The following is a 26995-nucleotide window of genomic DNA, read 5'->3' on the forward strand; positions in this document are numbered from 1 at the left end:
TCTCATGTGACATTGCTTAAGTATCACCAAATGGGTGAACAATGACCTCCGTTATTTAAGACCATTTCCGAAAAACACAGAAACACAGTATTGTGTTAGAGTTAGGGGATTACCCTAACGTGCATCTTTTGTTATCTACATTTGCCCGGAGATGCTTTGCCTTTCTGATCCGTGCAGAAATTGCAGCAACACTGTATATTAACAGTATGAACTATTTCAAAGAGGCCCAGATGGAGTAAAGAACTGCTTTTACTTTGATTTTAGGTCCATCTTTCTCATGATTATTGCATAATATTCTTTGAAACCCTAAACATCCGTTCGTGTTGATAGTGGATCACGTCGACAGGCAGTTATTTCGGAAGTGGGGTCAGCGTAACCACCAGATGACGGCTCCACATGTCCATCATTATCTGGGGACTCCGATGCCGACGTCACAAAGGTTCTGCTGGAAGTTTTTAATTTATTCTAATTATAATAATCTGCTCAGGACTGATGCATGCAGCAAATCTTAATCCTTATTTCAAATGAATATCACAGCATGTGAAAGTCTAATCCACAGTGTTTTCCTGCAGAAGACTGAATTAGCTGGAGTAAATGAGAAAGACAACCAGTGCTGGGTTTACGCGCTGCATATGTGTCATTACCGCATAATTATGCAACAACCCGCTCCGCTGACAGACTGTCAATTAATCTGCTTAGAAACACCAACTGGGGGCTTCTACTGTATGCTGTAACCTCTGGGCGTTATCTGCATCGTGCTGGTTGATCGTATAGCTTGCTCTAAACACTGGAATACTACAAACACTCACAAGTAAAAGTCATGCATTCACAATTTTTACTTATACTTATAGGACTAAAAGAAAAAGTACTTATTATGCAGAATGGCACATTTCAGAATGAGATGTTGATAATTATTGTGTTATAATCAAGGATGCATCGTTGAACACAAGTGGGGTTATTTTGGGCTGTTTTACATGCTTCTGGTTAGCTCAATCGATCATGAATTACTCAAATCTGAGAAGTAATTTTTATCTAGATTAGTTAAAAAAAGCAGGGGAATAAATAATATAATAGTTCCCTTTTAGTCTAGTAAAGAAGTATAATATGTTTTGAATTCGGGGTGGGAATCGCAAGGTTACTCATGATACGATACGCAATACGTGGCCCCCGATAACGATAATATCACGATACAGCGATTCTCTGACAATTGATATATTGCAAGACAATCATATAATGATACATCACGATATCTGATTAACTAAAGAATACAATTTATTCACTGCAATTTGGTGTGAGTTTTGCAGGATATGACACAAACTGAGGTGAAACTGTAAAAACAAATTAGGACTTTGGATTTGAAAGTCTCCAGCACATCTCTTAAGTTCTTTTCATCGCTGTCCGACATTATCCCGCTGTCTTCTTCTTCTTCTTCTATCCTGCTGTCAACTTCTTCTTCGGGCTTGTTTTGTCATGAGCATCACCGCGAGTAATCATGAAATAGTGACACGGTGAGTCAAAATCACAGGGAAGTCTGTTTAGAGAGCCGTATATTTGTAATTAAAATATCGATATTTGGTCTCAGGACGACGATATGAATGTACAGTATACTTTCCTCCACTGCATACATCAATGTCATTGGACTGTCTAGCTCTGATGATGATGGTTAGCATGCAGATGGATTTGCTGCTTTTTGATGATGACTAAGAAAAAAAAGTCAGAGAAGAGGCAGTTTTAATCTTTTAATAATTGTCTCAAAATGTATCCATAAATAGACATTTGACTCTGAAATTATCAACAGGAAGTAGGCTGACAAAAAATATAATCAACATCTCCAAAAATCACAAATAAAATCAAAGTTTTCAGGGCTTCAAAGGAACTGTACAAAATCTATGGGTAACTACATTGTACTGTGTGGGATAATTACATTGTGGCATTGGGGCAGTTACCTCACACTTCTACATGTAAGAGTGACGGTGTGAACAGGCCCGCTTGTGTTGTTGAGGATTTACATTATGATGTCATGAATCACATGTGTGCAGCAGAGTGTAGAAACCTTTCTTGCCTCTTATATCTTTATATTCACTCTGTTTGTTTTACACCACAAGTCTGAGCAGGTGTCTTGTACCTTTAGAACCTGTTCTTTACTAATGGTTTGTGAAACCTACCGTATGAATACTGATTATATGATAACCACTATGTTATTGTGTATTCGTCTATCGCTATGGTTACACAGCAGAGATGTCAACGTAACGCCCGGTTTCTAATCTAAGGATTGTCAGGAACACTAAATCACATATAACACAAATGAAGTGTATTATTTCATGATATGCATGAGCTTAATTCTGAGTTATGTAATACATTTTAATGATGTAATGATGCAGCCGTAATTTGATGAATTAAAACGCCTAATCTAAATCCGGGATATAGAATTTAAATGCTTTTCATTCTATCTGATTTCTGCTCTCTAAACGTCACACAGACTCCTCTCTTTGTTTACATGCGAATAAGGGAGGCAAGAAGCATGTTGGGTTAATCTGCAACCGCCGACTAATCTCGTACTTGTCGTGGGGGCTGTGTATTGATGAATGGTCCTCTTGTTTCGAGGATTAGCGCAGTTGTACTCGGGATACAGAGCTCACGCACGACCATACGGAGCATGACGAGACATCAGTGGCACGCACACACTGGAACATGTGTTTGACAGGCACTTAACGAGGAGGGGACCCTTCATGACTGCCTGCAGGCCCCGAAGTCTGTGACCTCAATAATCTGTTATACCTGATGTTTTTGGTAGATATATTTTAGGTCTTTATTACAAAGATAAGATGACTGCTTTTTGTGGGATAGTTATACATACGATGCTTTAGCTACATGCTAATATTTGCTATATGCTAATGTCCATTTCTTTCTTCTTGGGCTGTTTGTATCCTTGAAACTAGCAGAATATTTGGACCATGAGGATGTCTGTTTACAACAAGCATTTGTGAGTAAAGTCCCCGACTTAATGCAATCAATTAGTCATTTTCACATTGACCCAATAACCAGAGAAATGTGTTTGTTAAAGAAGTAGCCAAATCCAATGCATTCACTAGGTGCTGCTGCTCTAAGTACATCCTCCCAAGAGAGAATCCTTCACAAAACACAACCGCACTGACAAAACACAGCAAACACAGGACAGATGTCTACCACCGTTCAACACCCACCACAAGCACGTACACCCACAGACAAGAAAAACATAGAGGTACCTGTGAGAAACCACCAGGACAGAGAGTGTGTGTGATTATTGCATGCTTAGTTTATTTGGACTTGTTCTCAATTTGAGGCACATCAATCTTTTCCCCGGTGAGGAACTGCCAGATGCCTCCTCTGTAGTTCTCATTTCCCAAAGCGTACAGGAAGACGTTGAAGGTGGGGGAGGTCTTAGCCAGGATGGGAGCCATCTGCACAGACAGGTGCAGCGAGGTTGTTAAAAGAGCAACATGGAGCATAATAGACTCTAATGAAGATGCAATTAAAGACAGTTATGGAGCTGATTAATTTAAGCAGCAGTTCGTGTCGCAGTTTTTTTTATGTGATTGTTTAACATGAGAGTTTGATATGTGCTGGAATAATCACTTGTTTCAAGAAGATTCAGCAGGATGCAGACGGATAACTTTCTGTTCTCCACACTTCCATGTAACTTATCACATGTCACTGCACTGACCAATCGGAGGCTAGGAGGACTTAGTCGTTTGTTAAAGAAGGAAAATCCCAGAGGTAGATTTGGCAAATTATTGTTATAGTTTTAAAGAAGAAAATCCTTAAAGTAATAATTTTTCATTTAAATAAATGTCTGTTAAGTCTCTATCTATCACCGAATGAGGTGACACAATGGTGATTGAGCCTATGGCCCACTGATGAAAGCCTTTGCAGTATTACAGACTGGGTGTCTGTGGCATCTTTCGCAGAAAAACCAAGCAGTGCCCAGTTAGTGACGTGTTTTCAGCCAGCAGTGGTTGGTCTGCCAGAGAGGGTAGGCGGAGCTAAGCGTCTGCTTTTCCGGTCTCTGCAAGTGTTGCGAGTAAACAGTAATCTACTATGGCTGAACAAACAAAGAAAAGATGGATGACTACAGATACAACTTCAAAAATAAGTGAAAATCCAAAGAAAAAGAAACAAATTCGACGCTCAGATGAAGGCAAACAGTCTGAAAAGGAAAGCGACCGTCAGCGAGGAAAATCAAGAGTTACAACCGGAGCCAACCGTGGACGTCACACATGCAACACTGTCTGGATATCTGGGAAGTGTGCTCCCGCTGTTACTGTTTATCACCATAGGTGCCGCCAAAGAAAATTAAACTGAAATCTTTGAGATTACAACTTTGATAAAAACTCCATAAACATAATTTTATAATTCAACTCAAATATGTGAATTAACTTCACTTCTAAAGCTTACAATTAGATCCAAATTTAAATCATTCTGATGGGTTTTTTTGTCAGCAGTGTTTGTGACATGATAGCGGCATGCTAAACTTTCAGGAATCTTCATATTCAACTCAAATTTACTCACATATAATAGATTTTATTGTGTGTGTATATGTCCGACATGTGCTCGTGACGAGCTTATAGAGCTGCATTGCAACTTTAAACATGAATGTGCTTGGATTATAGAGGAGGGTTTTTGTGTGCATGCATGTTACGTCTTCTCTTACCATCCTGAGCTTGGGGGAGACCAGGTTGGCGTTCTCCACGGCGGCGTAGAAAGCCAGGAAGCCATAGGGGCCCCAGCAGAGCAGCATAGTCTTCAGAGGAGTGTTGGGGTTAAACTGCAGAAGGGCGGACGGATAGACAGAGAGAGGGTGGGGGGGGGGGCAAAGCAGGAGGGATAAACACGGAAAGGAATGAAAAGTGGAGAGAGAGGGAGAGAGGATCAGAACAAGAATGATTAGTTACTGTTCAACCATGAGGAGAGAAGGAAAAATGCTTTGTGTCATGAGGTTTTTTTTTTCACTTGGGGGGGCGAGTCACACGCCTGGGATAATGACCGGGAGGAAAACAGCATCTGTGTTCAGACCATTCATGCTAGCAAACAGAAACAGCTACACAGAGTAAAGGTTGTAGTTAGCGAGGGCGCATTACTCAGACTGGGCATACAGAGAGAGCAGTTTTACTACTTCTGGACGTGCATACCACATTCTATTGCAATTTGATTTACAGATTGTCTGTATCAGCTTTCTTTGATTTACTATCTGTCATGCTGAGACGACGCGGAACATTCAAACCCTGAATGCCTGTTTTAACTGCTGCACTTTCCATTAAGCTGTATCATTTTACACGCATTCCCCAGATAAGCAGCCTTATGTATTTGGTATCTTTGGAAACTTTAGGATCTCCTCTAAAATTTTAAATAAAGTTTTGTAGGTTTGAACATATCTTGGCTTCACAGAACCTGTTAAGTGCACTGTTTGCCTTTCTTAGAGTGAATCCTGCAAGCCAGCTACGGAGGTAATCGAGGATATTCATGAAGCAACATGTGACCGAATGTCTCACCACTTGTCTACACAATTAAATCCCTGCCGGTGTTTTTAGCACACACGTTATGTGCCTGACTTATTGGGCAGACATTACATAATTGCGTCTTTCCGGCGGAGAGCTCGGGGTCTCTCCTCCGCAGCCTTTGTGCTTGTAATGAAAGTGTCTCCGGCCAACTCCGATGACTGTGAGTAATGGGCTTATGCAACGTAGAGTGAGGCAACCTGTTTCGGCCCTGAGGAGCCTGACTATTGAACTCCTTTCGAGGATACAGTTTGTTTTGAAAGAGCCGCTACTGTCAGCCGATGAGGCTGGTCTTCCCCCTGTGGCAGTGACCTATATGTGTCACAGGCTGCATGCGGCCCCATTCAGAGTCGGCTTTGTTTCCCTGAAATGCACCATGTGAAGTTACTCTAGGAAGAGATGAAATGGGAGTCGGCTCGGGGGAATTCCTCTGATTCTTTGCCCCGGATGACTTGAAAGAATCTTTATGTGGATTTTATATTGTTTAGGGTTTGTGCATTAGGTGCAACTATTCTGTTACAGCTGTCAGTCTCTTTGATTTCAAAGACATTTCTAAATTCCTCTGGATCATGCACCAGATTAAATAGTAGATTAGAGCCTCTGAAGCTAAATGGACCCTCTTTGACTCTGTGTTGCTATTCCAATTTGAAATCTCAGCATGTATATCTGTATCTTTTTACATTTCTGATGCTGTTATAAGTAAAAGAATCACAATCGGGTTCATTGCTCATTTTTAAAAGGAAATTAAAGACCTTTTTCTTTAGTCAGGAATTTAATTTAGAGTAATTTTTTATCTATTTTATTGTTTTTACTGTTTTAATTTTCTCCTCTTTCAACATTCTATCTATTGTGTCAATTTGTGCTCCTTATTTTCTGTCTGTTTGTTCCTATGTAAAGCCCTTGGGGCTGCATGTTTGTATCAATGGTTCTAAATATAACATCCATCCATCATCTATGCCACTTATCCTATTCAGGGTCGCAGGGGGGGCTGGATCCTATCCCAGCTGTCACTGGGGGAAAGGCGGGGGTTACACCCTGGACTGGTCACCAGTCACATAGAGACAACCTTTCATGCTCACATTCAAACCTACGGGCAATTTTAGAGTCACCAATTAGCCTAACGAGCATGTGTTTGGACCGTGGGAGAAAGCCGGAGTACCCGGAGGGAACACACGCATGCACGGGGAGAACATGCAAACTCAACACAGGAAGGCCCTCTACGTCTGAACCGAGATTTGAACTAGGAGCTGTGCGGCGACGGCGCTAACCACTACGTCACCGCGCAGCCCTAAATATAACGTGTGTATAAATCAGTAAAGTTGAGTTGAGGTTACACAAACAAACAACAACAAACGACAACAAATTTGTTTTGGTGTTTTGGTGCAAAATAATGAACCTAGAAATAGAACAAGAATAGAAAGCAACTAAACAGCAGCACTTCGGCTGTTGAGGGACTTTAATATTAGATAAAATATCTGTAATAAGTAGAGTTTTTTTTCTCACCCTGGGGTTTCCAGTCTTCTTGAATTTCTGTGCGATGGACTGGTAGGAGGACATGACAACAAACACCTGGATGGCCATGTTGAAGATGGACATGGGGATCAGGTAGGACACATAGTTTCTGTGGAGAGAACAAAGTCTAAGTATAAATTTCCCCCAGTGTTTTACAGAAAACGCAAATCCATCTTTAATTAACTTGAATGCATTGTGGTGGGTACATGTGTGTAATCAGCACCTGTCTCCCTTGCTGTAGTCCAGGGTGCAGCAGGTCCTGAGGGGCTCGTAGTCGTACTCTCCCCAGCCGATGAGGGGCATGGCGGACCAGAAGGCGGTGAAGAGCCAGACGAACACAGACAGAGTGATGGCGCTGCTCCACTGCAGCTTTGTCCCTGTGAGGAACAAGGTCAGAACATTCAGCATTACTATTCCTCACGCCTCCGACAATGTGAAGGCGCGCTTTGCAACATGTTTTTTCTCACTCTGGCAAAGGTCGCACTGCTGTCAATGTGCTGACACCAGAGTAACTAGCTGTCTTATAACCACAGGAGATGATGTGAGGTGTTGAGTCAGTTCCTCTTGCACATAAGATCTTGATTTTAATGACGGATAAAAACAGAAGCTGATTTTATACCATGAAAAGAAAAGCCTCCCAGGTTGCAGCTTTAACACGGTTTGCTTATCTGCTTATAACAACAGCTCTGCTATTATTCCATCATGCCGATCAGAACAGTCTGTGCTTCAAAAACAACAGGCCACTTGTTGACCAGCTGGCCTCTTCAGAACAGCAGGAGGTCTAAAGATCAGCTGGAGACCAGGAACAAAAACCTGCTCCTTGTTTGTGTGAATGCTCTGTGTGTGTGTGCGTGTGTTTGTGTGTGTACGTCAGGGAGCCTTAGAGGAGGAAAAATAGAAACTATTCGGTTGTAGTTTTGTTAACTTACTGGTGCAGTACTGGTGGTATCTGTCCCATGCGATGGCGGCGATGAAGTGGATGCTGGCGAGGGCTGTGACGAAGCCCTGGAAACCGTGAGTCTGGCATCCTTCGGAGCCATAAGGCCAGTATCTGGGCACACAGGGTATTCATATATTATTCATTAATAAGATGTAAAAATGGCTCACAGGATATGCTAAATATATTCATGTCTAATCCCACTAAAACTGATGGATACAGTAATCAATCAATGCTCTTATTTCTGCCCATGAATCTATATTTAAAGAGTCTATATAATCCCTGGAGCAGCATCCCTCATCTCCTGATTACTGTCTGAAATCCTCTGCATATTACAACACAGGCTGATCGGTGTATTGCCTAGTGTTGGGAATTCCGGCTCTTTAAAGAGAGTCGGATCTTATGGCTCTGTTCCTCCTGGAAAGGAACCGAGGTGAGAGAGTGGTCGGTCTCACGAACGTGCCTGCACTCTATTCTCTCGTGTCAACACGTGCATGTTTAAAATTTAAATTTAAAAGGAATGTAGAAACAATTAACCAACGTCATTGATTCGCCAATAAATTATGATACAACTCTGTATGATTGCAGAGATGTCAACAAAAAACAACAAACTTGGCGGGAGGGTTGCTCACCATCTGCTCTATGTTGTGGCGATATGATTCCACCACACGTGACCTGGTATTATAAGGGATTTGCAATTTTAAAAAGCTGCGTGTGCTAATTCGGCATAAAAAGGAGTGGATCTAGGGCGGGGCAACTGTGAAAAGAACGGCTCTCACCTACGACTCGGTTCCTGTCGTTCGCCCCAAAGAGCCGTTCAAAAGAATCGGATCGTTCGCGAACGTCACAACACGAGTAGCCTATTGACCGCAGCCCTGATTGCTCCTCTGCTGCTTCTAGGCTGCAGCTCCAGGGTCGATTATTTCCCTCGAAAGCACACATTACCAGCAATATCTGCTCATTACATTCCATTAAACCACCGGCCTTATGAAAGCAGGTGCTGGTTACCTCACTCACCTCAGGAAGCTGGAGAAAGCGGCGATGGTGGCGTTCATGGAGATGCCACAGTCAGCTAACGCTAAGCTGAAGACGAGGAAATTGCTGGGGGTCCTCAGCTCTCTCACTTTGAGGAAGGCGACGATTGTCACCATGTTTAAAAAGAAGCCCAGCAGACCTTCAATGGAGGAGAAATAAGCAGTTTAGATCATGAATGGAGGCGGTGTTTACATGGTAATAAATTGTGTGCAAAGCGATGCTTATTGCGCCAAATGTAGCTCCGTGACATTTCATAGAAAGTAAACACGGCAGTGTTTGTTTACAGTCTCACAGAGGAGGTTAATTAGCGAGTTCAAATAGAAAGCTGCACTCATTTCTCACGTTACATTATAGCCGGATGTCAATGACCGGGTGGAGTCAGGTCCTGTCAGAGGTGGATGTTGCCGCGGGCGCAGCCCTCGCAGGATTTGGATAAATTCCAGCAAAAAGCACTCACCCTCTACCAGCAGACACGATCCCAGGGAGAACACATCAAAGTCGGAGAAGCCATCCGGTAACGGGTACGACGACACCATCCTGAAGCCGATCTGACAAAAACCCAAAGTGCAGCTGTCACAGACTTTTCACTCCTCGCGTCTGCTCGTTTACGATGTGCCTGGGTGTGAGTGAAGGGAGCCCGCTTTTAAAGGGGCATTTCACGTGAAAAGCATGCAGTTCATTATGTAAAGCCCCCCTCTCTCTGTCGCCCCAATCCGTGCAGGAATGCCTTAATGAACTGAACCACACAAACCGCAGCCCTTAATGCGTATTTGCCCACCGCAACAGTAAAGCCCTCAATTAGTTACACAACAAGCCTTTGTGCGTCCGCGACGCGGTGAGGATGCAGCCGCTGCTGATGTCAAACGACGAGACGACACGTTTGATGCAGCTCACAGCTCCGCGTGGCTTTAAGGAGACACAACAGGTGTCTGCAGCTTCCTGCCAGAACCACACTCCCATCTCTTAAGAAAATAAAAGCCTCCAAACACAACATCCCTTAATTAACAACAAAACACACTTTATTCTTAGACATACATGTGTTTGTTGCTACAGGCTGTGGATGAGTGTTAGATTGATGCCGCATCCACAGGCTACAGCTAAAAATACACACTTGTGAATAAGTGTGAAGACATGGGGTTTGTGCTGCTATCTGCAGGCAAAAGGCGAGAACAGACCTTTTATTATTTCCAGATGTCCTGACTTATATCTTTAGTCTTTTACTTCAGTTTATCTTAAAGTCAAATGCACCAAATGAAATGTATTTTAGTCACCCTGCCCTTTCACTGATGATGACACAAAGTGATTATTGTTACACTACACATAATCTATTTTAGTATTCATGAGTGCAGCTTTATTTATCATTCATATTTGTTTTGTTGTCATTCGTGCAAGAAATCAAACTTCTGACAGACACACTGACCTCTGGAGATTAAACCCACTGTGTCATCTGCCAAAAAAGGACAAAATCAAATAGCTTTTTTTGGAGCGGCTGACACAACAAAAAGTTAATAAAAGCTCAGAACAGTCTGGACCTGCCTTTGAGACGAGGGCAAACATGTGCCGTACAATAAAAGCCTGTGTTCCCATTCTGCTTGAGCTGACCGCCATGTGTGTTAATGACATGAAATCCAGCCATCATGCTAAGCACACAATGGATTTGTCATGTTTCATGCAGTTGCGACATCAATTGAGGCTTTTCATGCCGAGGGGTTAGAGGGGACACAGGCCTGTTGTGTGTGACTGAGGATTATAAGATCAGAACGCTTGGGAAACATAGGTAAAAATATGTAAAGCATAAATCATATGGAAGTGGCAAAGGTCGGGATCCTCATGTTATTAAATGTTTAATGTAGGAAACGTCTCATCCTTCTAAAGAAGAGGCTAATTCTGTTTTATTTCACAACTTGTTTTTTTAAATTGATATGAAAACCATCGACTTTTGTGTGAACAAGGAGGAAAATTACATCTTTGTCTTATGATAATGCAGAAAAAATCCTGTGCACTTCCTTTACCCCAAAAAATACATTTAGATTTAAAGGTGACACTTTCTTTCTCTCACTTAGAAATAAGTCACACTAAAAAAACTGAAAACATTTTACCCTCCAGATTGAATGATGCAAAGTAACCTCCAAAGTGTGAAGAAATGTGGACACTAATAAGTCATATTTGTATGTTTTTTGGAGTCTTTTCTGTTGAATGCGGTTGTGCACTGAGGCTCTAACGTGATCTTACTTCATCTAACCCCAATAACAATATCGCTCCCAAATCAGCTTTCTTATAATAATACTTCAGTAAATATGTGTTCTCATGATCCTTTCTGCACACTAAGAATGACACTGCACCTTAAATTAAGTCCAGTCCTCATACAATGTAACAGGACGGCTGTATGACCCTCAGTAAATGAGATTAAGTACTTGAGTGAAAAGTGGAATGTTTAAGTTGTAAAAACACGAGGAAGCACGATTGCTCAACATGTTAACCTCATAAAAGACCTGCGCTGACTTAAACCGTACAGACTGAAAACCTGTGACTCCAGAGGATTTTAACACACAGAGGTGGAGGAGTCGAAGGAGTAAAGGCCACGAGGAAGAAGGGACACTTTAATAGTGGCAATCAGAACACATGTAGAAAGGAGAGTCTGCTGTATATTCAAGACTTCTAACGCAGTGACTTTCTATCTCTACTGATCTGCTGTTAGTGACCTTTAGGAGTAATTCATCTCTTTAACAGTCCTTCCTGTGTATTAAAACCTTGGCCGCTCTCTGTGCTTAAATGTGGGTCAGACCTAAAGTTAATTGGTTCTTGCTGCCAAGTCAAACAAAGAGTCAACCCAGCCCGGTGTTTCGTCACCACTCCCGACCAGCGTCAGCTTCCTTTGTAGTGCCAGCCAAGTGTAACACTGAGCTTCCAGTGCGATGGACCTGTGCCAAGTGACTCCTGTAGTATTTACATACACTTCAAAACAAAAGCTCAATTGGAGGATTTTCCCCCTGGTAATGTTTTGTTTGAGGAAATACTCATTTGTGCAACGTGGATGAGTCAGGTAAATTAAGAGATGAAATGCAATGTGCCAAAAGGGGGAAACAAAAAGATTCTGTAGCCTGTGTAGTCTGGTTGCTTTTTGACACAAAACTTTTACTACTCGATTTAAAAAAAAAAATTATGATGAATCAAGTTGTTTGGTAAAATGATTTACTTCCCTGTAGCAGTTCTCTGTCATCATCAGTGGTTCAAGCCCTTCCAGCAAAGTGATCTTTATCTCTTATTTCTCATTTAAAAAATGTCTGTTTTGTTTAAATCAAAGTCTCTTTATCTTCTTTCTAACTGCAGTAATATTTCTTGTTTGTGATAATAATATAAAAAGTGCTTTAGATAAAAAAAAAACGACAGCAGATTTGAAAAATGTGACCATCTGTTGAGTGGCCCCTAGGTAAGAGCCACAGCTATGATATAGGGGCCACCTTGTGGTAAAACATAGCGCTGTCCACTTACAGATTAACAGTCACGGCAGGGCTCAAATGAACAAGCTACATTTGAGGAGAAAAAATCCAAACATCACAGTGGATTATGACCATTTCGGAAGTGTTTTTCTGTGATAATAAATAGGGACGTCTCTGCGCAGCCTATCGGATTCCGGGATGCAATACGCATCCAAATGAAAAGAACGCCAGTCCTTTCGCTAATCCTTGTCTATCCTTTTTATCTCGGGACTCATAGCAGTCGGATCACTATGGGACAGCGAAGCGGTGGGACAAAGCCATGCGGATGATATTGCTGTAAATGAGAGAAAAAAGCAAGTCTCTTTGACTTCAGTGGGCGCGAACTGGGCGCATGTAGGCAAGCTGCGTATGCGTAAAAGTGGGCCAAAATGTTCCTCGTCCTGCTCCTGGGGCTCTACGTGGCCACAGGTGAACTTTTCTCCCCAGTGAGCTCCTGTCCGTCGCAGTGCAGCTGTTTTTACCACAACCTGAGTGACGGATCAAAGGCCAGGTAAGAGGGGTGTCCAGATGAAAACGATTTTGTATCAAAACGCACTCTAATGTGTTCTGGTTAGTGCGCAAAGACGCATCTTTGTAGACGGACAGGTCTTGTCCTCATAACAGGACAGATGTTTGCATGGAGGTGAACACGTGTACAAAAGATAATTCAGGGAGTGCATGTCGGTCCAATTTTATTTAATGCAGGATTATCTCTCAAAGGCACTTTCAACCCCCCATCTACGCGCTTTATGCGCGTTTGGATGGATTGGGAAATGAGCGTTTTTTTAGAATTATTAGCCACTTTATTTTTGCTGCGTGTGAATTTACCAAATATTCTTAACTTCAAAACATAGTTTAATGTTAGACTTTAATGCTAGTATATCATGTATTTGTTTAGTTTCATTCACTTTTTAACGATTTACAAAAGTAATTGAATGCGTAATTTGTGAAGGATGATTTCAGAGTGGAACATAAATATCTTTCTGATGTCTCCCTTTCAGGAGTGTGATTTGCAATGATCCCGACATATCTCTTGTGCCTGTCGGGTTCCCTGTCGACACGTCCAAGCTGCGGATTGAGAAGACGGCCATCCAGCGGATACCAAGCGAAGCCTTTAACTACCTCTCCAGTCTGGAATTCCTGTGGATGTCTTTCAACACGCTGTCCGCCTTGAACCCGGACAGTTTCCGGGGACTGTTCAACCTGGAAGAGCTTCGTCTGGACGGGAATGCCCTCACCGCCTTTCCCTGGGAATCTCTCATGGATATGCCCAGTCTCAGACTTCTCGATTTGCACAACAACCAGCTCACCTCGCTGCCCGCGGAAGCCACCAGTTACATCAAGAACCTCACCTACCTGGATCTGTCCAGCAACAGCCTGCTGACGCTGCCGTCAGAGGTGTTATCGACCTGGCTTGCGGCAAAACCTTCGCAAGGGCCGGAAAGCTCCAAAATGATACTTGGTAGGTGGCAGTGCGCTTCCTGACATCCACCTATGCTTTTGTGAAAACCTTCAGCTCTTGGTTTAAAACTACCACAATTTAAATTAGGCAAAGCGCGCTGTGAAAAACTGTGCGTAAAGGAGAGTTAGAAATCAAAGACACACACATCATTTACTGTATGTAGTTAATCGATGGCATGGTCGCCGCTAACTAATAAAAAAAATGCTCCATTAATATTTTAATTTAAGGGAATAGGGAACACTTCACATTATTGCCCCTAATTAGCATTTATTGACCATAAGGAAACATTTATAAATCGTTTAATATGCACATCTACATACATCATTTAAGCAGATAAACTGTAAGTGTTTATTTCTGTATTTGTCAACAACTAAAATATTTCTGTGGACATCATCATCATCATCATCATCATCATCATAAGCAAAGGGTACAGTCAGAAAATGTGTGACAGCAAAGTAAACAGGTGTTTTAATAACAAATATAGGGGCATTTTAACTGTTGATAAATACTGTAACTTTAGCAACACTTTAAAACACCCATATGTCTCCCTATCTGATATTAATGACATGTTTATACAGTGTTTATAAATGCCACATGAGGATTATTTTAATTTTGAAACACATTTCTTCTTCATGGTTATGTGTCTCGGCCTCTTCTGCCCAAACTCATCCTAAAACCGATGACAAGTATGTGGCTTCATCACCATCAGAAAAAGCCTTTTTGTCCTACTTTTCCCTTTGAATTAAGAAAATCTACATGCACAGTGTTGCCACACTTCATAGCCTACTGCATATTCAGAAGACAAAGTTTATTTTACACTTTCTCATCCTCTGTGTTTACTCCATCCTCACGCTCAGAGCCACAGAGAGCTGATCCAGGTTCAGCTCCACAGGCTTCTGCTTCGGTCAAGGACAGGGGAATGAACTGGCAGCAAAACCTGACCTTGCTCACCAGACCACCAGCATCACCACCACCACCATCATCATAACCACCATCATTGCCGTAGTCATGGTCATGATGTAGTTTATGAATTAAAAGTTAATCCTCTTAGAGGATTAGCATCACAACATCCACACCGGCCATCTGCAGGCTGCTCCATCACTTTGCACACAGCTGGACGCTCGTCTTCCTCCTCTTGCCTCACTTGTTCCCTCATCCTCAGGTCTCCACGATAACCCCTGGGTGTGTGACTGCCGGCTCTACGACCTGGTCCAGTTCCAGAAGTCTCCCACTCTCTCGGTGGCGTTCATCGACACGAGGCTGCGGTGTTCTGCTCCCGAGAGTGTGTCCGGGGTTTTGTTCAGTGATGCAGAGCTGCGGCGCTGTCAGCTCCCACGCATCCACACGGCTGTGGCACGAGTCCGGAGCGCTGTGGGGAACAACGTGCTGCTCAGATGTGGGACCATTGGAGTCCCCATCCCAGACCTGACGTGGCGCAAGGCAGACGGAAAAGTCCTGAATGGAACAGGTGAGTCAGCAGATCTTTCCATGTCAGGGTCTGTCTCTGTGCTGTGCCTGAGATAAGATGCTTTTCTCTGCACTGTAGAGCTGCTGTTAATTAAACAGAAAGCCAGCAGTGGAGATAGTAATGCTATAAGTCTGACTGACAGCTGTGGCTACAACAGAGAGTTATGCAACACTGATAATAATCAACGCAACATCGTATTATCACCTGCTCAGGGTCTATTTGCACATTTAGAAAAGCAGATCGTTCTTTGACAATATGTTGTTCTTGTTGTGTAATGACTGTACTCTTCTTCCCCCACAGTCCAGCAGGAAACCTCAAAGGAGGGAATCACCTGGTCCATCCTCAGTGTCCCAGCTGTGTCCTACCAGGATTCAGGGAAATACATCTGCAAGGCCACTAACTATGCGGGGAACGCCGAAGCCGTCATATCTCTCATTGTCTCCAACTCGCCGAAACCAGAGGGGAACCAAACCCTCATCGACAAGAGACCCAAAGTCAAGAAACCCAACCCGGTGGGCAAAGCTGCCTACCAGGAGAAACTGGTGGCCAGATATGTGGTTCCAACCTCCCCTGCTTCATCCCTGGCTGGCCTGGATCCAGGCCTTCCACCTGGTCTCAGTCCTGACCCTGAACTTGCCGGTTACAGCCTTCCCGACAGAGCCACCCCAGGGCCCGCCACCTCCTCCAACCCAGACGCTCTGCTGGATCTGGAGAAGACTAATCTGAGCAACCTGGCGGCCAACACCTCATCGCTGCAGCAGGACCCGGACAGGGTGGTCCGCTCGGTGAAGGTGGTGGGGGACACAGACAATACCATTTCTCTGAACTGGAGAGCCCCTAAAGCAAAGAACACCACAGCTTTCAGTGTGCTGTATGCTGTTTTTGGAGAGAGGGACATGAGGAAGATCAACGTGGGGGCCGGGCAGAACCGGGTCTTCATCGAAGGCCTGGTGCCCAGGACCAAGTACATTGCCTGTGTGTGTGTGCGGGGTTTGATCCCCAAGAAGGAGCAGTGTGTCATATTTTCCACAGATGAAGCAGCCAGTGCTACGGGCACCCAGAAGCTGATTAATGTGATTGTTATCACAGTGGCCTGTATCATCGCCGTCCCGCTCACTGTCATCGTGTGCTGCGGGGCGCTGAAGAGACGCATCCAGAAGTACTGGGGGAAGAAATCCAAGGACATCCAAGATTCATACGTGACCTTTGAGACTCTGTCGCCCGGAACGAAGGCCAAAGGGCTGGAGGGCGAGTATTTGAACAGACTGAACCCGGAGGAGTCCAACAGGCTGCTGTCCGCCCGCTCCAGCCTGGACTCCGAGGCCACAGCTAAGATAGAGGGACAGCCTAACGAGTACTTCTGCTGACATCATGCTCCAGCTCCGGCTCCCGCCACACGCCACCTTCCTCGCGCTCACCCGCATCCACGTTCAAGCCCGAGTCCCAACCCCCATCCAAATCCCCATCCTCATCCCCATCACCAATCCAATCTGCATCTCCACCCACGCCCGTATCCGCACCACTACCAGCACTCTCACCCTCAGCATCATCCTGACGTCAGCCCCCCGCCCTCGCGCTCCCACACGCCCACACCCTGGGATTCCCCCCCACCTGTTCCTCCTCGCTGGATCATGCCGCCGACTCCGCCGCCGCAGAGAGCAAACTTCTATCAAAGGACTTTTGCACGCTGCACTATCATGGAAATATCAGTTTAGAGATTTTTAAATTTAAATTCACTTATTTTTCCCAGATATTTGTGGAATATTTCACGTTTTTCAGGCAAAATGAAACACTCACATATCCATGCATTAATAATAAGACAAAAGAATATAGAAGAATGTTTTTATCACATAACAACAGTTTATATTCCCTCACCCTGCGTGGCCCAGCGAAGAAACCTCCACAACCCAATCTGACTCAAAGGGAACTCAACGGCCGATCCTCCATTGTTTATATCACATATGTACGTGTATGATTTGTATATACTGTACTGGATGATGTACACTCACATATACAGTTAAGTCTGTGCCTCTGTATATATCTGTCATACGTTCTCAGAGGAGATATACACACAGGCATGGTTCAACACTCTGGTGATGGAGAAAAGCCGGAGCTGGAGAGAAGTACGGAAAGGACTGAACTATGACGCTTTGTAAATAAGGAAATGACGCTAAATGAAATGTTAAATACTTTCTATTCCCAGCAGTGAGACGCTTGCTGAAATATCTCTATGTACCTGTTTAGTGCCACCTAGAGGCATCACTACCCCATTAAATGTAGATCGATTCATTCCAATGATATTATTTGAGTAGAGACAAATAAACTTTTATATACAAATGTCCACTTAGAGCGACTGTGTGTTCTTATACCTCCACTTCCATCGTATCATCTAGATCCTACAGTGGGTCTCCATTCAGCGGGGATTTAAAATGTGGGTTTGTTAACTCCTGACTACCATCGTCTGTCTCAGGTGGTCTTAGACTTAAAGGTACACCTCTCATAATAATAATAACTTGTATTTATGTAGCACTTTTCTTAACAAGGTCACAAAGAGCTTCACAAAACAGTTTAACTTTGAGTTAAAGTTTGTGACTGCTTTATTAAAGTACATAATTCACAAACTTGTACTTTATAAATCAGTCACTACCATTAGTAAAATAAACTTTGAGGGTTGCCAGATAACAAAAAAAAGTTTTGTAATCTGGCAACCTCCAAAGCATTTGATCTTTAATTCATCAAATAGACCCTCTGGTGGACCTCTTATGTTCTGTGAAACATGCAGAGGAAGTTGACTAGAATTTATTTACAATGTATATTTAAGCAGAATCACATGAGAGGGAGTGATGTACTGAATATCAGCTCGTATCATAGCAGATAATCAGCCATGCTGATATACAGTATAACATCACGACCTTGAGTGTGATATTACATTTAAACAGTTATGAGTAGATTAGTAGTAAACAGTAACAATCAACAACAGAGTCGTTTTTGCTCCACCAACTCAACTAGTTCCACAACTAAACTGAAACTGGACTTTTGTTGCCGAGCAACCCAAACATTCTCCTGCACTCTGTGTCTACAGGTGACCACAGATCAGCTCATGTACATGTATCTGTTTGTTTTAATTTATCATCAACCAGTGAAATGAGACTCTGCTGTGTGACTCAGCGGTACCAGCTTGATTAATGTAGACATATGCGGTAATGTTAATTAACAGTATTCAGAACACCTGGCTGAGGCGGAGTGATACACACAGTGAAAAGTCCCAGTGATGTTATATATATATATATATATATCTATATCAGCACTCATGGAATGCCTCTTGTCAAATCAGATCACTTGGTTGGAACTGTTGTATTAATATAAAAACTGTAGACTTAAGATTATAAGCAAGAAATGTATTAAACCAACCTTTATAACTTCATTATAACCAAGTAGAAAAGGTCAATAGCAGTTAGAAGGTTTTTCACAAACTGGTAACCCAAAACTTTCTGCTTCATGGCTTAAAAGTGATCTATAAAGTCAATCTTAAGTTAGATTAGTTACAACTTCACAGAGGTCTAGTTAGCTGAAAGTTATACTGACTTAAACCCACAGTGTGTCAGACCCAGTGACACAGTCAATGTGAGGCTAATCGTGCGTGTCCCTCCTTAACATCAGACGCCACTTCAATACGCGCTGCTGTACGTCAGGGATTAAGCTTAATAAGCTTCTCCCGTCTGCCGCAGTCGGTATGTCTTGAGCACGAATGTAGTCCTTAACTTTAGTTATTTCCGCGGACTATGGACATACTTTGTTGCCTACTAGTGATAGCTGTGTTCAACATTCAGGCGTATGAAACTTTTTCTCAATGTTTACGCGGGTGTAGCTGTGTAGAAGACCGTCATGGAAGGTAAGACCTGATTCTGTCCGAGGTATTTTTAACCTGTGTAACTGTGTCAGGGGATGACGGTAGGAGAATTAAAGACATATGGTGTGGCCTTTAAGAAACTCGTGTAGCTTCTAAGTGAATAAAAAATAAGATTAAGAGGCTAGTTTGAGGTCTCTGATTTGTGGTACTAGCTTAATTAATTGCGTTTATGAAGCATCTGGTGACCTAATGTCCATTTAAACTCTTCACTTTTATCACAGGTCGCTTGTTTGTATGGAGGAGAGCGCGTTCGGGGCCATACCAGAGAACCTTCCAGATGATATGACCAAAATCCGAATAGAAAAGTCTCACTTCACAGAAATACCTAGAGGGGCTTTCTCAAAAACACCCGCCTTGGAGAACTTGTGGTTGAACTTCAATGACATCACGGTGATAAACTCAAAGGGCCTTGAAGGTTTGGGGAACTTAACAGAGTTGCGCCTGCAGGGGAACAAGCTGCGTTCAGTACCATGGACAGCGTTCGAGGACACGCCGGCCCTCAAGATTCTGGACCTGAAGCACAACCAGCTGGACGTCCTGCCGGAGCATGCGTTAAAGTATTTGCCGGGTCTGACTTATTTAGACTTGTCTTTCAACCGGCTCACCGTCATATCGAAGGAAGTCTTCCAAAACTGGCCCCTGTACCAAAAACTACAGAGCATGGAGGAGCGGGAGGCGAGCGCTTCCGGCCCGAACGTCGTCCTGGCGCTCCACGACAACGCCTGGCTCTGCGACTGCCGGCTGAAGGGCTTCGTGGAGTTCATCAGGTCTCTAAGCCCCCCGATTATTCTGATGAACTCTTACTTGACCTGCTCAGGGCCGGACTTTAGGGCGGGAAAGTTCTTCCACGAGGTCGAGCTGCAGGCGTGCGTAAAACCCATCGTGTCCACCCCGTCCGCAATCATCAGCCTGCCCCTGGGCGCAAACGTCACCCTGCGCTGCCTCGCCCAGGCCCGGCCGGACCCGTCGCTGTGGTGGACATATGGTCTGAAGATAATCAGAGGATTTCATGGTGAGAGTGTGATGCCCACAGCATGTTATACCGAGTGATATCTTGTGGTAAATTAGATACTTAAACACGTTTTAATCGCAGATCCATGTAACCCCTCTTTAAGATGAGGAGGGTCAGTCTGCATATTGGCCCACAGCAGCATCAGTGTTGATTAAGAGTGGTGGAGATTATAGAGTACCTAATATAGGCCGTGTCGAATGAAGTAAACATCTGCGTCACAACACTTAACCTTTAGTGTGGTGCTTTTGCAGATCATCACTGCAAGTATCAGTCCATCATAAACTAACAGGAAGCAGACTGCTGCTTCTGATACTAGTGTCAATATAATGCTGTCAAATCAGACTGCTGCTTCCAACAGTTATGTCTCATTACTGGGGGTAGAAGTGCTTTAAACCGGACAAATACACAATAAAACCCTAAAATAAAATAGTGAAAGGCATTCTTTATAAGTGGTTTATAAGTTGTAGCTCCTGTTTTTTACTGCTTTACATAAATTAATTATGAATGCTAAGTTGTAGTTCAGTTAGAAGACATTAATGTCCACATAACTGTAGTTGCCAGGTTGTAAAAAAATCACCCAGAAAGTTGCACCTCATTAATAAAGTTAAAAACTATTTAGTCAAGGCTGCAGATTGAAGTAATGCAAAAACAGGCCGGTCAGTTTCATGCAGGAAAGGATTTGTACGGCATCATGTTCACGTGCATTTTATCGATACATTAGTAATGAAGGTTTTTAGTCTTAAACTGCAACTTTGGTAAGAGTCTTTAATAAGCAATTATTACAACTTATAAACCCTTTACAAAGGAAAAGCACACTGCTGCCTGGTTCCCACGTCTCTTCTCTCACTGCATTATTCAGTCTCCTAACTTGGATTACAAAAGTCCTCTGTCAGTATTACATCAGTATTAAATTAACTACATTCAGAAATTAACAAGGAAAAAGATGCACAAATGCAAAACATTCTCTAGTTCCAACTTCTCAGTCTTTTCTTCTTGTCTTTGTCTTGTTCATTAAGTATCTTTGGGTTCTGAACTGCTGCTCAGAAAAACAACCTGATTATGTCCCCTACACACACACAGATTATGTATTACAGCATTTTAGGGATCAAATAACTAATCCAATAATTGATTAAATAAATGTCAGATTAGTTGATAAACAACAAATCTATATTCAAGCTGTTGGTATCTAGTTTGTCTATGCTCCTGTTTCTGCCTGTCCCTTTAATGGGCCCATGTGGCTTCATTCACTGGTAAACCTCAATTTGGAAAAAACATTTGTATAAGTAGAAAAATGTCAGAAGATCATTTAGAAAATGAGATTCATTTTTTAAGCTCGCTTGTCTCTTGAAATAACTTCCTGTTTTCCTCCCAGAGTCTCTGGAGAGAGTGGATGAAGACACCATCAGGTCCCTCCTGGTGATCCCCTCCCTGCACGCTGCAGACCGCGGCGTCTACACCTGCACCGCCGTCAACTTCATCGGAAACTCCTCCGTCAGCATCCAGCTGGACGTCCAAACTCCAGACGGCTCGCCGTCTTCCCAACTCCCCGGCGTCCCTGCTCCCCCTGCTGCTGGCGATGAAAACGTCTACATTGACATCCGCATCGCCAAACAGACCGTGCGTGGCATCGCCATCGAGTGGTTCGCCGCCTTGGACCGCCCGGCTGAGACCTGGTTCACCATCCACTTCGGCCGCATGGACGAAAAGAAAGAAATGATCTACATCGGCCCGGGGATCCACTCCTACTCCGTCTCTGATCTGATGCCTGCAACCAAATACGAAATCTGTGTCACCCTCAAGAACCAGGCGCCACGTGCAGGCCAGTGCATTGTGTTTGTAACAGGAAGTGACATCACAGAGATGGAGCAGAGGGAGAAGCTGATTCACATAGTTGTGATAGTTTTAGCCATGGTGCTCGCTGTGCCTATTGGTATGTACGCCTGCACCACTGACACTAAGTTCACCTGCCTGGAGGTCCTCATGCAGAGCTGGAAGAACCGGCGGAGAGAAAGCGCCTCGTCCGGGGTGGAGCGAGACAGGCAGGGCACCTTCGACAGCCTGCAGGCGGCCAGCGATGAGGGCCTGGTTAATAAAGATTCCTCTGAAGACAGGAAGGTGAGAAGGAGGTCAGATGACAGACTGCATAAGGGCAAGGCTGATCACAGCAGAATCACAGCCGAACTCTATTAAGTATATTTGACATCATCACAGGAAAACATGACACTGAATAAGTAATGAATCTGTTGACCTGCTGTCTTTATATAACTTCAATATTCACAAAGATGACAATATTTCCTGCCTTGCTTTTAATCTCGTCTCTTCCTCTGTTCTAGGTTGAGGAGTTTGTTGCAAAGATGTGAATGATGACCGTTTTGTCGAGAGTGTAATTCAAGGATTTGCACCACTGTAGAGATTGTGCTGCATCTGATTCTGAAGCTTGTGTCTCATGTTTGTCTCGTTATCAGGATGTTATGAAATGTCATGTAGTGCTCATTTCACACTAAGAAGCCTATGTGATTGATCTAAACTGAGGAATTCTCATATTGACTTTTGGATATTACATTTTTTCAACTCTTTCAGTTGTGCATAGTTTATCTTCTACTTTATGTGTGTAATTCTGTGTTAGCACTTTAATATTGTAATATGTATATAAAAGTATGTATTCATTTATAAGACCTACATTTTGACAATAAATGTAATAACTGTTCTGGAAGAAGAAACTCTTTTAAATCAGAGTTAGTATGTAGAATAAATAACTGTTCTCTGTCAGTAGAAAATTAGTTGAAAGTTAGAATGTGCTACATAAATATATATATTTGCTGTTTAAAATATGTTGAGATGTTTTTTCCCCTTTAAAAGTGCAATAAGGTGCATCATGTATCAGTGGACTTTTTTCAATTACAGCTTTTCATTTAAAATGAGCATTTGTGTGTTTGTGTTCTCTTAAAGCTGCAGTTCTGTGACGTAAGTGATCTGAAACTGTCGCCTTGGTTCGAATCACGGTTTGAATGAAGAGGGCCTTTCTGTGTGGAGTTTGCATGTTCTCCCCGTGCATGCGTGGGTTCCCTCCGGGTACTCCGGCTTCCTCCCACAGTCCAAAGACATGCTCGTTAGGTTGATTGGTGACTCTAAAATCCCTGTAGGTGTGAATGTGAGCGTGAAAGGTTGTCTGTCTCTGTGTTTGACTGGCGATCAGTCCACGGTGTACCCGGCCTCTCGCCCAATGACAGCTGGGATAAGCTCCAGCCCCCCCCATGCCCCTGAAACAGGACAGTGTTATAGACACCGGATGGATGTAAGTGATCTGAAATTTAAAAATCACATCTCATCTTTATTTCTCATCTCATGTATTTAGTTTCATGGTCACCAGGTAACACAAAGTCAAACTTTAGAGTTCAATCGATCTGTGCATTCATTTGTTTTCTCTGTGACTCTTTCACCAAGTTAAAGGACAGGTTCACAATTTTTCATATCTGTATTAAATTAATTGTCAGGTGCCAATATGAATGTTGAGACAGGTTTAGCTTGCTGCATCTTTTTTATACCAGCTACTAAGAGATCTCTATCTTATGCTTTTAAGGGGAAGTTCCACTGTCCCTGTTTCCTGCTTAAATGTATTTCAAACTTTATACAAAGCTTCAGCACTTTGACTCAAGTCACGAGGATGTTGTGCAAATCGAGGGTGATTTTGTGCAAAAATCCCTCATATTGTTACGATCCCTCTACTGCAGCTTAGAAAGGAAACAAAGTCAGAGGAAACACCAAGAAATATAATTTCGTACTGCTCAGATTGTAACTCAAACTCATCAGAAGAGGTTTCTTAATGGCCTTTATGATAGAGACGAATGAGAACAGGAAGCAAGGACTGACCACAGACTCGAAAAGTCTTTACTCTGTACTTAAAAAGTCCTTAAAAACCTGAACTCAAGTCTCTTTTGTCAGACATGAATACAGAGCAAATCTTGCGTATACTGTATCTGAAGTAAATCCATCCATAGAACAACTTTAGAGAGAGAAAGGGCTGAGGACTGTCCACACAAGTGAGTCTGACTTTCTGAGACAAATGATTGAATTTAAAGCGACTTGATTTGATGAAGTGTCTCTAATGTATTCGTCTACTGTAAACTTTCACCACCATATGTTTAATCCTCTCTGCGTCACTGCGCTCGACGTCACAGCTCCCTGTTTACCACTTCTGCGAACGCAACGCAGCAGCCAATGCGTCACACACGATCCGAGCCCAGACAGATGGCACAACGGATATGCTGCAGCCAATGGCATTGTTCATTTGACATAATACCCAAACACTGGCATCCTCTCCAATAACCCCTCCTGCCGTCACTTTATGATCAGATCACACAAGCCCCCTCCTCCCTCCCTCCATCCATCCATCCATCTATCTCCTGTGATGCAAGGAGATCAGATGATCTCAGCTGGGGCCCCGCTTCTGTTGACCTGAGCTCAGGGTTTTAAACGGCCGAGATTGGCTGCTCCCGTTTTCTGGAGCGCAGACACATCTGCTTTCTTGCATGTGTTTATATGATTTGCAGACGGGGGGATTGATGCTGTCTCATCACCGTGTATTTCACCAGACAATGATATGAGCTCAATGTCAGCAGAAAACACCCATGAATCACGTCTTCATTTGGGCTTATCTTTTTTTGACACTCTGCTTTATAGCCTGCTGATCCCTCCGGCTGCACATGTCAAAGATTAGGACTTCACCGTGTGCACGTAATGCTTCCTTTTCTTATTAATAAAGCAAATATTTCATTTACTTTTTACAGCCTCTGATACTCCTGGCACACATGAGGGCTGTTTGGCCCTTGTGCATAGCTTTCCTTCATTCTAAAGCATCAATGCTCTTTGCAACTTTTAACTCTGTAATCCTCTATCAAATAGCCCAGTAATCCCGGCTGCCTCTTACATGGCATAATGCATGATCATTTGGGCTTCTCCTCATATTCCCTCATTTCATTTGAGAGCATTAACAGCTCGCAACACTGAAAACTTTTATTTGTGTGACGATTTTTGACCTAAATGTGGGTATTTCTTTTATTCCTCAAGTGTCTGTTGGACTGCGCGGCCCTGAAATGTCACGTATATGTTTAATCTGACCGAGTTCAGGAGGCAGTTTTTACTTTGTCAAATAAACAACAAAATAATCCTCATAGCCCGCCGTGCGTCATCAGCATAACCTTGTAAAAAATGTGCCAGCTGAGGCTGCAGAAAGTTCGACGCCAGTCACACACATCTTGTCGGCGCAGACTGGATCAGGACAGATGGACTTTTGGTTTTCAGCCAGCGATGCAATATTGTACAAAGATGAACAAGTTGGTCCTTGGATTAGAGCGAGTGTAATCTGCAAATTTCATGTTTTATGTAACTTTGGAATGGTGTGCATGTTTGGTGGTGATGTCTACACAAATACCCAGCGAGTGGTTCAGTGTAACTTCATAATTGGGAGCGCTCACACTGATGCAGAGGCTGAGCAGAGTCGGGATGTTTGCAGACATCTGGTGAGGTTCCACCAAAAATAACAGCTAATGCTAAATGCTTGTGCACGGAATTCTTCTTTACTTCCACTCTTGTTGTTCTACCTGACTTTTATTCCACGCTTGGACACACGCCTCTGTTTTTTTTTACAATAGCTTAACCCAAACAGAAGCTTTAGGAGCAATGTGATTCAGCCAAATCTCCCTTAAGGCCATAAAAGCTTCAGTTTGAGTCATTATCATTTGGTTTGAGGATTTGGGAACACTGACCTCTTTGTCTTCCTCCTGGATGCTGTGGTCAAGCAGCTTCTCCCGAGCCTCCAGAAGGGGGCAGGAGAATCTGTTTGCAGGCTCATTAAGGAGGTGTTGGTGTTAAGCCAGAGGAAACAAAGCTGTCCTTCTTGTTTGCTTCGTGGAGCCTTCGAGGCTGCGACCTAATCCTGGACAGTTGTAGCTGGTTGTGATTAGATGGGTCAACTGTCTTACTGACAGCATATCTACAGAATAAACTGTGAGATCATTTTAAAATTAGCTCATGAACTTAAAATAGTCGTAATTTGAGGAGGTATTTATGAGGTTATTTGACAGAAAATAGAAATGTAAACAGTTTTTAGGTGCTAAATATGATTAAAACGGAACTTTTTCCATCTATAAACGCTAAATCAAAGAGAGAACCGTCGATAAAGTGATTTAATGATTTCAGAAAAGGACTTCTTATATGTTTTCTTCTTCTCTGCTCATTTAGTCACATTTAGTCAACAACTGGACTTCAGTACAATGTCGAGGAACTCGTATTTTAACTTTAAGATGTCACAAAACATTTAATATGGTTTAAAAAAGTACTACCTAAACGTATATAAAGTTCTTAAATCAGCTTTGACTCGCTCTAATGTATCACTGACTGGATTAGTTTGTGTTGTGCATGTTTTGGTGGTAACGTGTTGCAGCTTTTACACGAGAGACATGATCTAAATAGTTCCTCCACCACAGGTTAAATTACAAACAGTATTCTTTTATTGGTAGTAAAATCTTGTGTTTTGATGGCAACAGTTCTCTTTGACAAAAAAAGACACCCTTTAAAACCAGCAGGTAACCAGTCGTAAACAAATGAACCTCAGTCCTTTGAATGAGTAAATAAACACATGAACAAC

At 43.0% G+C, this 26995-nt stretch overlaps 3 protein-coding genes across 3 annotated transcripts; 2 read left to right on the top strand and 1 right to left on the bottom strand.

Annotated features, from left to right (window-relative positions):
- Window positions 1–2091: 2091 nt before the first annotated feature.
- rgra (retinal G protein coupled receptor a) lies at window positions 2092–9788 on the bottom strand. Its single transcript, XM_069658806.1, has 7 exons — window positions 9476–9788; window positions 9001–9157; window positions 7976–8097; window positions 7270–7423; window positions 7038–7155; window positions 4691–4804; window positions 2092–3440 (listed from the first exon to the last, which is right to left on the bottom strand). Exons 1-7 carry the CDS (start codon window positions 9552–9554, stop codon window positions 3297–3299), a joined length of 888 nt encoding a protein of 295 aa, XP_069514907.1. The 5' UTR covers window positions 9555–9788; the 3' UTR covers window positions 2092–3296.
- A 3098-nt stretch (window positions 9789–12886) lies between these two features.
- lrit1a (leucine-rich repeat, immunoglobulin-like and transmembrane domains 1a) lies at window positions 12887–16794 on the top strand. The gene is made up of 4 exons (XM_069659137.1): window positions 12887–13008; window positions 13499–13959; window positions 15122–15427; window positions 15728–16794. Exons 1-4 carry the CDS (start codon window positions 12887–12889, stop codon window positions 16792–16794), a joined length of 1956 nt encoding a protein of 651 aa, XP_069515238.1.
- A 2415-nt stretch (window positions 16795–19209) lies between these two features.
- lrit2 (leucine-rich repeat, immunoglobulin-like and transmembrane domains 2) lies at window positions 19210–22539 on the top strand. Its single transcript, XM_069658745.1, has 3 exons — window positions 19210–19319; window positions 19559–20349; window positions 21722–22539. The coding sequence occupies exons 1-3, from the start codon at window positions 19210–19212 to the stop codon at window positions 22537–22539; spliced, it is 1719 nt and encodes a 572-aa protein (XP_069514846.1).
- The last annotated feature ends 4456 nt before the right edge of the window (window positions 22540–26995 follow it).

This window comes from Semicossyphus pulcher, unplaced genomic scaffold, assembly GCF_022749685.1.
Source record: "Semicossyphus pulcher isolate SPU_LCO1_2020_fin unplaced genomic scaffold, fSemPul1.0.p SCAF_12, whole genome shotgun sequence".
Classification (NCBI taxonomy): Eukaryota; Metazoa; Chordata; class Actinopteri; order Labriformes; family Labridae; genus Semicossyphus; species Semicossyphus pulcher.